The sequence below is a fragment of the Mesocricetus auratus genome, unplaced genomic scaffold (genome assembly GCF_017639785.1).
Source record: "Mesocricetus auratus isolate SY011 unplaced genomic scaffold, BCM_Maur_2.0 Super-Scaffold_15014, whole genome shotgun sequence".
In the NCBI taxonomy this organism is placed as follows: Eukaryota; Metazoa; Chordata; class Mammalia; order Rodentia; family Cricetidae; genus Mesocricetus; species Mesocricetus auratus.
This window is the reverse complement of record NW_024429186.1, coordinates 15,533,762-15,549,817: the sequence shown is the minus strand read 5'-3', so window position 1 is coordinate 15,549,817 and position 16,056 is coordinate 15,533,762. Positions and strand designations below refer to the sequence as shown.

The following is a 16,056-nucleotide window of genomic DNA, read 5'->3' as shown; positions in this document are numbered from 1 at the left end:
GCTTCCATAATTAATAAGACATCTCTGTGTGGTTATTTGGGAACTGTCAGGCAGGAGAGAGAAAAATCTACCTACCTCTCCCCTCTCCCTAGTAGTAGGTTACAGGCATGTGCCAATGTGCCCAGATTTTACACTGGTCCCAGGGACCCAAGCCAGCTCCTCACCAGACACAGCAAGTTCTTCACCCACTGAGCCACCTCCCTAGTCCCCAAAATACTATCACTAGTCCTAGCTTAGAGGTAGAAAAGGTCAGAGTGACACTAAGTAGGACAGTGGGAAGTAACAGCCCTGATTCAAGTCTAGGCAGTTGAGCTTCAAAGTCGCGTGCTTAGCCTTATGTTGCTATCAGATGAATAAACCAGGTGGAGATGTCTAGCTTCCCTTAGCTGTGTGCTAAACCACACAACTTCTCTGGGCCTCAGTTTCATGACTGGTCAAACAGTGACAGTAAGGCATCTTGTCTGCACTCTGTAGGTCTGCTGTGAGGCCACACCGAGTCACGTGTAAAAGCAGGACAAGAGAGAAAGACGAACCCTGAGCACTGTTCTTCCATGTGTCACTGGTGGAGACAGGGCTGAGACTCAGGTTTCCTAGCAGTCAGGCTTCTTCCATCCCAGGACACTTAAAAATGCCAGTCATCCAAGTGGGCATTTCTCTTCTAATAGCCAGCATCAAAGCCATGTCTGTGTAGTCAAGCAATTGTTAGAGTGTCACTAAATCTCAGATGACATAATTATAGAGTCCAAATATGAAATACTTCTTAGATGGAGCAGGGTAAGGTTCATAAGTAATATTTCGTTTCCATAATGGATCAAGGACCAAGGGGAAGGGGGGAGAATTTCAGAAATTAACATCGAAGGGAAACCACATGGGCTTTGCTCCATAGCAAAGCTTTTTTGTCGAACTTTGTTTTGTGGGACCACCAGTCCCAAATAATGACACAGAGACATTATTAATTACAGCTTTGCCTTAGGTTAGGCTTGTTCTGAACTAGTGTTTGTAACTTAAATTAACCTGCGTTTATTAATGTATGTTTTGTCGTGTGGGTGGCTTTTGCCTCTCTCCTGTTCTGTATGTCAGATGTCTCTTGCACACCTCTGACTCTAACCCTCTGAGTTTCTGTCTCTGCCTGGAAGTCCCACCTAACCTCTCCTGCCCAGCTATTGACCATTCAGCTTTTTATTAAACCAGTTACAGTGACACATCTTCACACAGTGTAAACAAATACCCCACAACACCCCATGACTTCTTCTTCTCTCCATCTTCCTTCCCTTGCTCCTTGACTCCTCTTTGTGGGCTAGGGCACATAAAATCAGGATTTTTAACTGTGGGTTCACCACCAATGATTTTTATTTTAAATTTCAAAAGAAACATTGAAAATATAAAAGTGAAGAGTGGGGAGATACACTCTATCAGATATTAAGACAGACATTAGTCCCCCCTTGTATCTTCAGGGGACGCATTTCAAGATGCCTACCAGATGCTTGAAACCTAAGTTAAGTATCCAATTTTGTATATTATGTTTTTCCCTATAACTACATACCCATGACAGTTTAATTTATAAATTAGACACTGTAAGAGAGTCACAATAGGAACTAACAATAAAGTGGAACCATAACACAAGTACTGTGACACCATAACAGTCTACCTGATAACCAAGATGGCTGCCAAGTGACTAATGGGTGAGTGGTGTATACCAGATGGATTCTCTGAGCATGAGTGATTTATGTTCTGTTTCAGCTAAGATGGAACAGAATGAGATAATCTCTGCTCCAAGTGGAGCATGATTTAAAGTTTTGAAATTGATTATTGGGGAGGGGTGTTCCAGACCACAGATGATGGGCAGTAAATGAAATAATAAAAAATGACATTGTAGCTGGTGGACTACTGTGTAACTAAGGCATAGGAACACAGTCACAAATTGGGAAAGTAGCTAAGTAGGTAAAGTATTTGCTTATTCATGAAGCCCTGGGTTTAATCCTCAGCAACACACCAGGAATGGGAGTATACATGTGTGATCTTAAAGTCTTGGTTATCAATCATGCTGCTATCTGGAGATGTCAGAAAAAAGTTAGGTCACTGAGGGCATGCCCTTAGGCCCTCTAGCAACTCATCCTTTCTGTGGTCATGAGGTTTGTAAAAAGTGTTGACTCAGGTTCCTGCCACGATGTCCTGCCACAGCCACAGGCTCAGAGCAATTGGATTAAATGACTATGGACATAAATCTTAGGAACCATAAGCCAAACAAGCATTTCTTCTTTTATATTGGTTCTGTCAAGTATTTTGGCACCATGATGAGAAACTAATAGACCTCTGAGATGTTAAACTGAGGAAAAATTAAGCAACAGAGTGAGTTCTCACCATAGACAAACCAAAGGCATTAATTTATTTTGTGATATGTACATATGCTGGGGCATATTTTAAACAGGAGAGAGAGACACAGAGAGAGAGAGGAAGAGAGAGAGGTGTGTTTCATGAGGAAGACAGATAAAGCTATGCTTTTCCCCTTTGGGATAGGGTCTCACTGAAGCTGAAGCCAGACTGCAAGCTCTGGGGGAAATTGCTGTCTCCAGTTCTCCAGTCCCCAGTGCTGGGGTTACAGACTCATGTTGTTTCTTTCTTTCTTTTCTTAACGTGTTCTGGGATCTGAATTCATTTCTTTAAGATTGCACAACAAGTGATCGTACTCATTGAGCCATCTCTTCAGCCCCAGCTTAGTCTTGAAAAGCGTGTGTGTGAATGTAGGATGGAGTAAGTGTGGAGGTCATACAATAAATAGCCTGTAGGAGTCAACTCTCTCCTTCCATCTAAGTGTGTCCAGCAGTTGGAACTTACCCACTGAGCCATCTTGATCTGCACTCCTTTCTTTCAAAACAAAATGTATATGGTGTTTTGCCTACATACATGGCTGTGCATCACGTGAGCGCATTGTGCAGGAGGTCAGATACCCTGGAATTGGAGTTTCAGAAGGTTGTTAGCCGCCATGTGGGTGCTGGGACCTGAGCCCCTGTCTTCTGGAAGCGTTCTTAACAACTGAGCCATCTCTTCAGCTCCTCACCTGCCTTATTCTTGCCAGAACCAAATGTAAGCGAGTCAGTTTGCTCCTCTAGAGCAAGGCACTATTCCACCAAGGTCTTAAGTATCTCTTTCCATCCACCGTGCCAACCACTAGCTCCCGGTACCCTAAGAAGAGCTGTACTCGTCACAATCGGAACAAGTCCAAGTTTCACTCTAAAGAGCTGGTTCTAGCTTTTCTTAGTAAAGTCTTACTGATTTTTCAGGATTTAGTTTAGGTTTCTCTTCTAGGAGGCCATTTGGGACATATCACTTCTCCCAATGTCAGCGCTGCAGCATTGTATTCCCATAACTTGTCCCCTACCTTCAGGCACACACTGCGCACTAAATGTCCGATTTGGCCACTCAAGCATCCCCTAGGCCTGGAGCTAAGCTAGCAGGAGCTTGTCTGAGTCAGCAGCCGATCAGCAGGACAGAGAAGCAACAAAATAACCAGAAGTTACTCTCACAGGTGCAGGACAGCCCAGCCCACCGTCCTCGCCCCTCCGAGCTTCACTCTCATTGGCTCAGCCAGCCCGCGCCCATTCCCCGCCCCCAGCCCGCCTCCTGGCCGCCTGGGGACGCGGAGAGCTCTGCGCACGCGCCGAGAGGCGGGGCGCGCCCCTCGAGGGCGGGGCGAGGGCCGAGGGAGCCCAACGGGGGCGCATCGTTGCGAGGCAGTTGCGTCCTAAGGCGCGCGCAACCCCCGGGCGGGGGCGGGGCCGAGGCGGCCGCTGAGGCGGCTCCCTGATCTGGTCCCGCCCCCTCCGCGCGCCCCGCCCCCTCCACCCACCCCGCCCCCTCAGCGCGCTGCGCTCCGGCTGCCGCCGCGCTCGGTCTCTCGACGCCCGTGGCCTCTCGCTCCGCTTGCCCGCGGCCGAGAGCGGGGCCAGAGAGTCCTTCTGGTGGGCGGCGCGGGGCTGCGCGCGTCCGGCATCCCGGGGCCGCTCGGGCCGGCCGGCGAGGGTAGCCCCTCGGCGGTCCATGCATCCGCCGCCGCCCGCCGCCGGCGTCGCGATGGATTTCGGGCAGAACAGCCTGTTCGGCTACATGGAGGACCTGCAGGAACTCACCATCATCGAGAGGCCGGTCCGCCGGAGCCTCAAGGTGCGCAGGGCCGAGAGACGCTCCCCTCAGGGCGGCTGGCCCGACCCGGCGGCGTCCGACGGCCCCTCGGCGCTTCAGCGCCTGTCGCCGGGTCGCCGCAGCCGCTTCAGAGCCTCACTCTCCGCCGCAGCCGAGGGTCGGCCTGTCCCAGTCCCCAGACTGGAACCTGCCCGGCCCCTTGACTGAAGCTAGCCCCTGACCCTGACTGAAGCCAGCTCCTTACCCTGACTGGAGCTAGCCCTGTCGCCTGACTGAGGCTAGTCCCTTCCCTCTGACTGGAACCAGCTGGGTCCCTTGACTGCGGCCAGTCCTGTCTCGGAACTGAAATCAGCACTGTCCCCCGACTTGGCCCCTCGACTGCGGCCAGCCCTGCGCCCCACCCGGCTCTGGCCTCCCCCCCGCGAACGGCCACGCCGCTGTTCTGGTGGCCAGCCTCCGTGTGCCCCTTATCCGCGGCCGGCTTCTCTCTGGGGCCGTGTCCCAGGTTCTGATCGCTGGCCCACCCTCGGGTTCAAGCAGCCCTACCTCCAACTCACACCCGGACATCCCAGGTCCCTTCCGTACACGGTCCCCCCCCCCCCACTAATGCATAAGATCAAAGTCAGGTCTCCCGGTGTTCAGGGCGGCATGGCCTCCCCTTCGCCTCCCGAAGAAAGGCACCCTTCCCAGAGTAGTCCTAGTTCAGGGCTTCAAAGCCTCTCCCAGCCATTTGCTCCCATCCAGAGTCACCCATGCATCGGTTTCCTCCCAGTCCCTCCAGGACTGAAGGTGGGACCCTGCTCCCCAAACCCCTTGAGGGATTCAATCTTCTGTTTGTCATCCCCTACCACATAGCTCCCCCCTCCCCGCAGAGACATCGTCCCAGTCTTCTGAGACTCCAACCCTCATCCTCACAGATGGCAAACCTAGTTTAAGGACCCCTTCCCCACTCATCCTGGCCACTCCCTCAATAGCTCTTTTGATTTCCTTTCAGACTGAGTTTATTCAGTTCCCAGCCGGAGCTCCAAAGCTTGTCCTTCTCAATACCATTCAACTCACAGTCTTCAGTCCAATCCCTTTTTAAAGCATTTCCTGGTGTGGAAAAATGCCGTAGAGTCTTGGAGTATTCTGTTGGAGATAAAAAGTATGTGAATATGTGTGTATAGGTCCACATGTGGTACATATGCATGTGATATTGACTCCAGTGAGGTCCTGCAGTCTGTTAAGTAAGGGTAAAAACAGTACCCCCACCCCCACCCCCACCCCCGCACCCAACTGTAGACATTTGCTATAATATAGAAGAATCATCAGACTCTAGACTAGCTGTCATTGCTGTAACTGTGAAACTTTTCCACCAATAGGGTCTTCTAGGGTCTTTGGGAGGCAAGAATGATTAATGTTTGTATATCTAATTTGCATTTTATACTTGACAGACACCAGAAGAAATAGAAAGATTGACTGTTGATGAAGACCTCAGTGATATTGACAGGGCTGTTTATCTGCTCAGGTATGTCTCAGTCTTTCTGTCAAATTGCTGCTCTTTGTCTGTGGGACAAACATGAACTGTTTCTGAAATGTCAAGTTTTGATTGTCGATGGTGTTTAGATCTACTCTTGCACTTGAACAGAGTACTTTTGCATGCATCACAAATTATGTTATGAATTAGGTTAGGTTTGGACTTATACATTTGAGAACTGAAATCAAATCACATATCTAATTTAAAGAACATTGCCTGGAGGAGGAAAAGCAGAACAGCTAATGGTTTTAATTGAATCACATCCTTTTAAAATTACTTTCCAACTTTGCTCATGCAGGAGTCAATTAGGAGAGATAAGATTTAAGGGTATCCAGTGATTAGTTTTTAAGTTTATTGTAGAGTATGAATATTACATGCTGTTTACTATAGAGAAAAAATTCACAGGTACAGGTTTGTGCTCAGTATATATATTGTTAATATTAGTTTTGCAATGTGAGCTTTAATTGCCCGAGAGTTTCTTTTTTAAAAAATTAAATTGAGTTTGCTCTCATTTAAGTTTCAGACTGTTTCAAAGGCTCTATAGAATAGTTTAAGACAAATGGTTATGTTGTTACTATATATGTGTCTGTTGATTCGGCATTATATCAAACACACAGGGCTTGAAACACATAGGGCTCCAGTCCCCTGCTTGGGGCGAGGGCAGGGGCAGGACTGTTCTTACTCTTCTAACTTACAGGCTTCAGGACCTTGCTGGAGTCAATTTCATATGCATTTTTAAACATATTAATGCTAATGTTCTGAATCATTTAAAAAGATAGCTATATTGATGAAAAGTCTTCAGAAATAGAGAATGTCCTAGGCATTTTGTATATATTTAAGAATTATTTTCACCTGTATATATTTTTTCTTTTTGGTAAATTAGTCTTCACTTTTGCTGTTTAGAATCAGGTTTTGAAAACTGGTGTTCACTGCTATGAATTCTATTCTCCTTGTTTCCTTTGCTTAGGCCTACTTTACTAGTTTCAAGAGCTGGCTAGCTTCTTATACAGTTCTTGATTATAGATGATAGATCGTATTTCCAGTCCCATGATATTCATTGGATGATTATATAAGAAATTCCTTCTCTAAGATTCTTCCTCTTCCTCAAACTCAGGGCCTTGCCCATGTGAAGCAAACGGTTTTTCCTAGGACTTTTCTTAATTATTATTTATTTCTTGGTGGCGCCCTGAGTTTCTGTTCTTATTGTGTATCAACATACCTACCATTCAGACCCTGATCATGGTCTTCAGTAATTATACGAAACAAAAACCAAACCAAACAGATAAACCGACGGACAGAGCAAGCAAAACAAAGTGAATACGAGCTTGGTGGCCACACCTGTAGTCCCAGTGTTTGGGGAGGCTGATGAAGGAGAATTGCCGAGAGTTCAGGGATAGCCTGGGGATTGTAGGGAATACCAGGGCAGCCAGTGCTTCATAGTGAGGCCTTTTCTGCCAACTGGCTTTCACTACAATTCTTCTGCAAATGACCAGACAGTTGAAGAATTTTAGATACATTTTTCTTGATATGCAGCAGTTAATGATGGAAAATAAGCCCTGCTTATTACTGTGGCATTTTTTTTCTTTTAGGGTAAACCCTGGCTTATAATCAGGAAAAAGAGAGTCTTACTCTACTTACTGCTGACAGCAGACACCTCACTTTAGATGTCATTGATAAACCTTTTTTTTAAAGTTTGTTTTTTTAAATCTGATTTTATTGTTTATTACAGAACTAAGTTGTCTTTTTTTTTCAGATATAGAACATAAGTTCCCCTTAGTTCTGGAAACTTACAAAGGGTTTATGAAACAGATTGCTTACCCCCTCATCCCCCAGGTCCCTTTTCAGAGAAGAGAGTTTTAAAAAGAGATCATGTGTCTCCTTTACTTTCTTATGGACAGGAGAACACTAGTTTGCTTGTGTGTAGGTTATCCAACTGGGTTATTCTTTTGTATTGCTACCCTCTTACCACCTCCTGGAGTCTGGTGGGGGGCAGGTAAGGGGGCAGGCGGGGTTTCTCTTTCAGACTTGCCTCTGGAGGGATTATGGCAGGATTGCCCGAAGGGTTCTTTCTTCCCCAGGATTCAGGGGAAGGAACTGGGTTGTCTTATAAATGTATTCAAGCTGCCACTGTTAAAACTTGCTTTCCTATCTGCTCTCTTGGAGTGAGCTTTCTATTTTAAATAATTTATTCCCTTAAAAATTTGCTGTGAATATTCTACAACCTAATAGGGACTTCTGTCTTTTCCCTCTGTGGATGGATTTCAGATTTAATTTTGAGTGCTTCACCATTCTTCGTGTTGGATATGTGTTATTTACTACTTTTGTGTACTAGATTTGCTTCCTTAGTTTTCTTATTGTGTGTATTAGAACACTGGGAATCCTGTAAAATGTTTATTTATTTTATGTATGCATGAAGGTCTGTGCATCCCATTCAGTCAGTGTCTGAAGAGGGTATTGGGTCTGATGGAACTGGAACCCCAGTTCTCTGGAAGAACAGTCATTACTCTTAACCACTGAGCCATCTCTTCACCCAACAATTCTTGGAATGTAAATAATACTGAATTAGAGTTCAGTCAAATGTATAAGCATTAGTAGGTGAAACTTTACATTAATAGAGGTTCTCATAGTATTTAAATTGCATCCAATAGTCAATGACAGACAAGTTCACTGTTTACTTTTTTGCTGTTTTAACAGAAAGTTTAGAATATTACAATGCTTGAAGATTTAACACAGATTATTTTGCGGTTTTGCATACATATGATGCTGATAGACCCATCTGTGTCATTTAGCACCGAAGCAAAACAACTTCCCAGTAGTCACAGCTTGTGTCTTAGTCAAACTCAGATCACAGCTTCTTTTTCCTGTTCTCCCTCTCTTCTGTGTGATTTTGGCATGGATTTTAGGAATGTACTCAAAATATGTGAATAATTTTATTAGAGAAGAGTCTAAGTATGCATACTGTATTTTCACTAAGTAAATTTTCACTCATAAATTGTTTCATAGATAATCCTAGACTCTTAAAATCCTTCCTTCATAAGTGTGACTCCCTTGGCTATGCATGGTGATATCCTGTTTGTGCCTCACCTTTTTTTCCTCCTGAGACAGGGTTTCCCTGACCTGGAACTTGCTCCTTAGACCAGGCTGGCTTCAAACTCACAGATATCTGCCTACCTCTGCCTCCCAAGTGCTGGAATTAAAGGTGTGCACCACCACTGCCTGACTGTTCCTCTCTTTTTAAAATGGCTTTACTGAACTGTGTTTCATATTCCATTATGGTTTTCTTTTGAAGTGAACAGTTAGTGGTTTTCATGTATTCATAGTGGTTCACATGTAATGTGCAACCAACATTACTGCCAAGTTTAGAACATTTTCATCTCCCTACTCCCCATAAAGCTTGTAGCTACATCTTACTTCTGAATCCATCCAGCTTTTGGAAGGTACTTACTAATCTGTTTCCTGTTCCTGTGGACCTGCTTATTCCTATAAATGGAATGGTGTGGCCTTTGTATCAGACTTCTTTTACTTAGCAAAATGTTTTCAAGGTTTATGGTAGTAGATTATCATTATCAAATTCCTTTTGTTGGTAAATAGTGTTTTATTGCATGGACATATAGTGGTCCTCACTTAACTGCAGGCCATATGTTTCAGGACCCCCTACTGGATGCTGAAACTCCAGAGTACTGAGTCCCAATACTTATCATATTTTCCTCTGTTCCTAAGCATATATATGGTCATAACTTTTGTAGTTTGAGATTAGAAAGCAGCAGAATAAGCAATAAGCACAGATGTCTTTTTCCTTATCATTTTTACAAAACTATCTTTTCTACCGTTTGTTTTAGCACCTTTATTATACAGCTTTTTTTCCTTTTTCTTATTGAGAAGTTTACCTTCTCACTTAAAGGAAGCACTTCATGGCTTCTCTCTGGTATATTCAAATGGCCAGCAGTACTAGCAGTACTAGCCTTATACTTTGGCCATTACTAAATTAAGGAATACTTAAATACAAACACACACACACACACACACACACACACACACACACACACACAGTGCTGTATTGGAAGACATTGGAAGAAGAAAAATTTTATCATTCTTGCAGAAATTGCTTGCTATTTATAATTTATGTTACTTTTTATTACTGAAATCTTCCAATCACTATCTTCTGATAATAACTAAGGATGAATAGCAAACCACAGAAAACAAAATCTTGGGTAAGGAGGAACTATTGTACCACATTCTGTTGATCTGTTCATCAGCAGATAGACATTTGGGCTGTTTCTACTCAGATCTGTACTTTGGAGCAGTAATGTTGATTTTTTTCACTGTCACTTGGATCTGTGTGGTCACCCTTCACTCTGCGTTTCCTCACTGACATTTACCATCCCAAGATCCAACTGCAATCTTGTACCTACTAGGAGGCTTTCCTTAATGCCAGAGCTTCTTTCAACTTCCTATTGTTTTAGTACTTGGATCCCTTAAAAGACAAGTATTCCTTTATGCTTCCTAATGTGTGTGCATTTTCTTTAACACATTTCATGCTTTTGAAGGACAAGTCATGTTCTGTTTTGTGATATGAATATATATATATACACATATACATACACTCACATACATACATATATACATACATACATACATGCCTGAGTGCCCTGGCCAGCAGGACACAACAAAGGTTGAGCCCATAGGAACCTGGAATGTAAGGGACAAGAGACACAAGGACAGGCAGCAAGACAGGCTTTCTGATCAAGCTGCAATTTTTTATTTTCTCACAAGGATTCTTATAGTGGTTGAAGCAGGAAGCTTGGCAGAGCAGGGGGTTATGTGGGAGAGGCTGAAGCAGGGAACTTGGTCTTGGCAGGATACGTTCCAAGGACACAAGTCTGGCTGGGGGAGTCTGGACTGCAGGCCAGGTGGCAGAGGGATGGGAGAGCCTGGACTGCAGGCCTTGAATGTATGCTGTACCGGAAGATAAGCAGACCAGAGGACTAGAAACTTAACTGTGTTAGTCTCTAAGAATACAGTAGGAATATAAAGATGGCTTTTATTTTTTATTTTTTGGTTTTACGAGACAGGGTTTCTCTGTATTATTTTGGAGGCTGTCGGTCCAGCCCAGCCTGGAACTCACAGAGATCTGCCTGCCTCTGCCTCCTGAGTGCTGGGATAAAAGGCGTGTACCACCACCGCCCGGCTAAGATGGCTTTTATTATGTTATCCTTATTTAGGACCTTCCCCAACTGACAATATTTACAAGAGGGCCTATATTCCAATGATCACTCCTGACATCTCCTCCCTATTCATATCAATTAAAAAAGATGAACATACTGACAGTCACTGATTGAAGGGGATGGCAGAGGCCTAACCCCCCAAAATGATGAGGTACTTTCACCGGGCACCATTATTCACTTGACTTGGTAAGTTGGTAGCCCCAATCGTCCTCGATGTCTTTTTGTGGAGGAGAGGATGACATCAACCTCTATGCAGTTAGGCATGCCCTCAAGAGACCCAGAGTGTATATAGCTTCTGTGTGCAGTGCTTTGCCATGTACCCTTCTCACAAGGATCAGGCCTGAGCAGGCGGGCCTACAGCTCTCTGGGTGTGCCGTGGTTTATTTCTTGTCACTCATCATAATGAGACTCTTCCAGCCCTTGGTCCTGAAGGTCAAGGCGATGGTAATGAACCTGAGTAGGTTTTGTTGCCAGGGAGTCATTCTGTTGTTTAATAAAGGCTGTTAATTTATTAAATGCCCAAGGCCCAAGGCTGAGGAGAAGCATGAACCCAACAAATGGTTTTCTTTTTACACGAAGGAGAGGGTCTCATTGCCTTCCCACAACTGGTAGAAGCTTGAGCAGAGTAGTAAATAAGGCGAGGAATAACTTTTACCAGGACACAGAACATGGGGTCAGTTACCATAAAGGGCATGAATACATAGGCCTTAAGGCCATCTTGACAGGCCCACCATGCATCATTCTCAGGGATCAGATAAGCAGAGTTAGTATTCAGGGAAGAGAGTGAGGTTGTAGAGGTGGGAATGGGTTGAGGGAATTTGGAAACTGGGGTGGGAGGGGCTATGCAGAGTCAGGAACACTGGTTCGAAATGTTTCACTGGAACTGGCTTGGGCATGCTCCTATGGTTTCAGGTGCAGTTTTTCTCTGCTCCATGCATCTCACCAAATATTCTGGAAGCCACCAAGCTTTGTTCTTTTCCTGTAAGAAAACAGAAACATTCCCTCCACCCCAAACTGGATTTTTTCCACTGTCTAGTGCATGGATGTCTCCATTTGACCTGAGTAAAGTCTCTTGAGTTCCATCATGCCAGAATCTGTCTGTAGTAGATTGTTCACTGGCATCCACATTTAAATATTTTAAAATGAAGAGTGTATGATTTAATATATCATGTGGAGACTAGGGACTACAAAATTGTTGAAATGTTTTACTAGTTTATCCAGACCTATTGTCTGTTCTTTATCGCGTTTGGAACTCCCACGTAAGCAAAAAATTTTAACAGTGACTTATCATATGCTTGGTGGCTTTTTTTTGTTTGTGCAGTAGCCATCAGGAAACCTGAATACCTATCAACTGTCATGTGTACATATTTTAACTTGCCAAATTCTGTAACATGAGTAACATCCATTTGCCATAAATGATTAGGAAGTAGGCCTCCAGGGCTCACTCCTAAATTAGTTACAGATAAATATTGTGGGCACACCTTATTGTTTGACAGTTTTGACAGGCAGTCTCTCTAGTTAAACCAAATTTCTTTCTTAGAATTTTGTTATTTTGATGATGAAAGTTATGAGACTGTAGAGCTCTCTCTACCTGAGACAAAGTGACCGATTTTGTTAATCTGTTGGCTAGTTTCCTTTAGCCAATGTGGGCCAGGAAGGTTTGAATGAGCTCTTATGTTACCCACAAAACATGGCAATTTTCTTAGATGAATTGTATCTTGAGTTTGCTCAAACAATATTTTAACCTGATCATTACTAGTTCCAATGTACTGAACTGTCTCTATTAATTGAAGTGCTTTAAAGACATAAGGATTATCAGTATACAAATTAAATGAGTCATTTGTTAGAAGTTGAAAAACCATTGCAACAGCTTATAACTGGACTATCTGAGCTGAAGCCAGAGTTGTTTGTTCCACATATTTTTACCATCTATAACATAAGCCTCTCTTCCAGTAGGAGAACCATCAGTAAGAGCTAATATAGCCCCTTTTTTTATAGGACTACTTTTTACTATTTTGAGGACTATAAAAGGATATATTAGCTCAAACTGTAACAATCTATGAGCTGCAAATTGATTATCGATTCTCCCTGAAAATTGAGCAAAAGCAATTTCCCATGAATTACTGTTCTCAGCAACCAATCAACTTGTTGCTTTGTATAAGGAACTTGTATTGGTTATTTGTCAAAATACCTCCTAGATTCTATACAGCATTTCTGCACCATACAGACTACTGCTTTAAAATAAGGATTTAACACTTTGGCTGGGGAGATGGCATAAGCTTCTCATGGTTTCGCACTGTTAATACAACATCTGCTGATGCTGGACTATACTCTCTAACAGTAGAAGAACTTGTTTACCTTCTTTAGTTAACTGTCTAGGTGAATTGGGATCACTATTTCCTTTTAGAATCTCATTTAAAGGTTTTAAATCACCAGTGGATATCCTTTAAAAAAGGACATAGCCATTAAATATTTCCCAACAACTTCTTAAGATCACTCAAATATTGTAAACTATCCTTTTTAATTTTTGAGGCTTAATTTCTTTAGGCTATAACATATGTCCCAAATAACTTTTGAAAATTTCTAAAGTTTGTGAGTAGTCTTTTTTTTTTTTTTTTTTTTTTTTTTTTGGTTTTACGAGACAGGGTTTCTCTGTATTGTTTTGGAGGCTGTTGGTCCAGCCCGGCCTCGAACTCACAGAGATCCACCTGCCTCTGCCTCCCGAGTGTTGGGATTAAAGGCGTGCGCCACCACCGCCTGGCAGTGAGTAGTCTTTTCTAATCCAATTTGTAATGCTCTCACTAGCTGAGAAGGCCTCATTTGCCTCTACACTGACACCTTTATGGGTGGGGCCTAAGGGGCAGCAGTTCCCTGAGGCTTCTTCTCAAAAATTTTTTTCAAGTTATACATTCTCTATGTTTTCTTTTTTTCTCTTTTTTTCTTTTTTTTTTTGGTTTTTCAAGACAGGGTTTCTCTGTGGCTTTGGAGGCTGTCCTGGAACTCACTTTGTAGACCAGGCTGGCCTCGAACTCACAGAGATCCTCCTGCCTCTGCCTCCCGAGTGCTGGCATTAAAGGCGTGAGCCACCAACGCCCGGCTATGTTTTCTTTTTTTAACTATAAAAATTTAGGAGGATCTCTGTATCCTCTCCTCTGCTAAAATCTATAGAATCATTTATACAGATTCTCTTGGCTCCTAGGCCATGTTGTAGGCTTTTGGTATTTTTTTTACCAACTGGTTTTGAGGGCTCAAATCACCAACCTTTCCTGTTAAGACATTGACCGACTGGCTGGATGCTCCTTTTGGCTATATCTAAAGCAATTTAGGTAGCTTTTAAACTATATCTGAAGTAATTTAAGTATCCTTTTAATCATTAGCAAGGCAATTTGAGTAGTTCCTTTTGTCAACATTCACACATTCACAATCACATTCCATACATACCGGTTTGGCCACACCATACACACATAACATGCACACGTTTCTCATCTCTCCTTTTGCCTAGGTTATGATTAGTTAGTTGAAATGAAACCTCTTTAATTGAAGTCTCTTGTGAACACAGTAGCTATAGACAATCCTTGAATTGTGAGCATCCAAAATCTGAACAAATCCAAATTTATCCATATTGTCTTTCTTTCTCTATAAGGTTTTAAAACAGTTTCTGACTGGCTGTATTAATAGCATTTTCTATACATTTAGCTGGGTGGTAGCTACAGCATCATCTCTCAAGGCTATGAGCTTCCTAGGTTTTGGCCTTGGCCTTCCTTATATCCTGTGAGAGCCATTTTATTAAATCTTTCAAGCCTTGTAGCTTCTATTGAATTTTGCCATTAGGTTTCTGCCTCTCTGTCATTCTAGTTAAAAATGAGGGAGCTGAAGACTCTCCATCCTGATACTTAGAAACTCTCTCTTTATACTAATCCCATCTTCTCTGCCCTGTATGTTTTTTCTCATGAAGCCACTCCTTAGTAGGTTTGGAGGTCTCTTATCACACTGCTAACTGGTTCAGGGGCAGATATTTTCTGCTGTCCTTTGCCTATGTATAGTTGAACCTTTATTTTCCCAAGCCCTGGCGCAGCTCTGATACAGCTGCAGCAGTGGCTTCTGCTAGAGGGAAAGATCCTTTTAAAACTTTTAAACTCTATAAAATTTTCTATACTTAGTTTTGCTTTATTTCAGCTCTCCTGGCTATTAAAATATACAGAAGTAAATATACAATCATCTGACCAAAAATTCTTTGTCTTATATCTCTTTTTAATCTTTCTTTTTAACCTTTGTTCCTTGTGTCTTGAGGGACTCCTTAAGTCCCTTAATGAACAAATCTTGCTTACTAAATGCTTGTCGCATAGCTTACCTTGCTCTGCTGCTTTACTCCTCCAGATCTGACTCACAGCCAGGTAGAGCCTTGGCGATCTCTTTGCGAGCCGGTGCTTTCCCCCCTCGGGCGCTGTGGCTTCAGTGTGTGGACAGGCCTGTCCCTTGGTGCAGAGGTGTTCTTAGGGTACTTAGTGTCTTCGAGCTGGAATGTTGGGTGCCAGTTGCCCTGGTCAGCAGGGCACAAAGAAGGTTGAGCCCACAGGAACCTGGAATGAAAGGGACAAGAGACACAAGGACAGACAGCAAGACAGGCTTTCTGATCAAGCTGCAAATTTTATTTTCTCACAAGGATTCTTATAGTGGTTGAAGCAGGAAGCTTGGCAGAGCAGGGGGTTATGTGGGAGAGGTTGAAGCAGGGAACTTGGTCTTGGCAGGATATGTTCCAAGGACACAAGTCTGTGGCAGGGGGAGACTGGACTGCAGGCCAGGTGACAGAAGGGTGGGAAATCCTGGACTGCAGGTCTTGAAATTATGCTGTACAGGAAGATAAGCAAACACAGAGACATAGAAACTTAACTAAGTGTTATTCTCTAAAAATACAGTAGGAATATAAAGATGGTTTTTAATTATGCTATCCTTATTTAGGACCTTCCACAGCTGACAGTATTTCAAGAGGTCCTATATTCCAATGATCGCTCCCAGCACCTGAGTCAGGGTTTCTATGTGAAACAACCTTGGTTGTCCTGGAACTCACTCTGTAGACCAGGCTGGCCTCGAACTCACAGAGATACACCTGCCTCTGCCTCTTGAGTTCTGGGATTAAAGGTGTGCAGTACCATGCCTGGCTTAATATATACCTCT

At 43.4% G+C, this 16,056-nt stretch overlaps 1 protein-coding gene across 3 annotated transcripts in view; it reads left to right on the top strand.

Annotated features, from left to right (window-relative positions):
* The first annotated feature begins 3,891 nt into the window (after window positions 1-3,891).
* Ppp4r4 (protein phosphatase 4 regulatory subunit 4) overlaps window positions 3,892-16,056 on the top strand; it is a 95,186-nt gene continuing 83,021 nt past the window's right edge. The window contains exons 1-2 of one of the 3 annotated variants that reach the window (XM_040742568.1): window positions 3,892-4,161; window positions 5,574-5,647. In XM_040742568.1, the coding sequence (XP_040598502.1) occupies window positions 4,039-4,161; window positions 5,574-5,647 (197 nt within the window). In that variant the 5' untranslated portion in view covers window positions 3,892-4,038. Of the gene's footprint in view, window positions 4,162-5,573; window positions 5,648-16,056 lie in introns of those variants that run through there. The other 2 variants (XM_005068367.4, XM_013112243.3) reach the window with 2 other exon arrangements.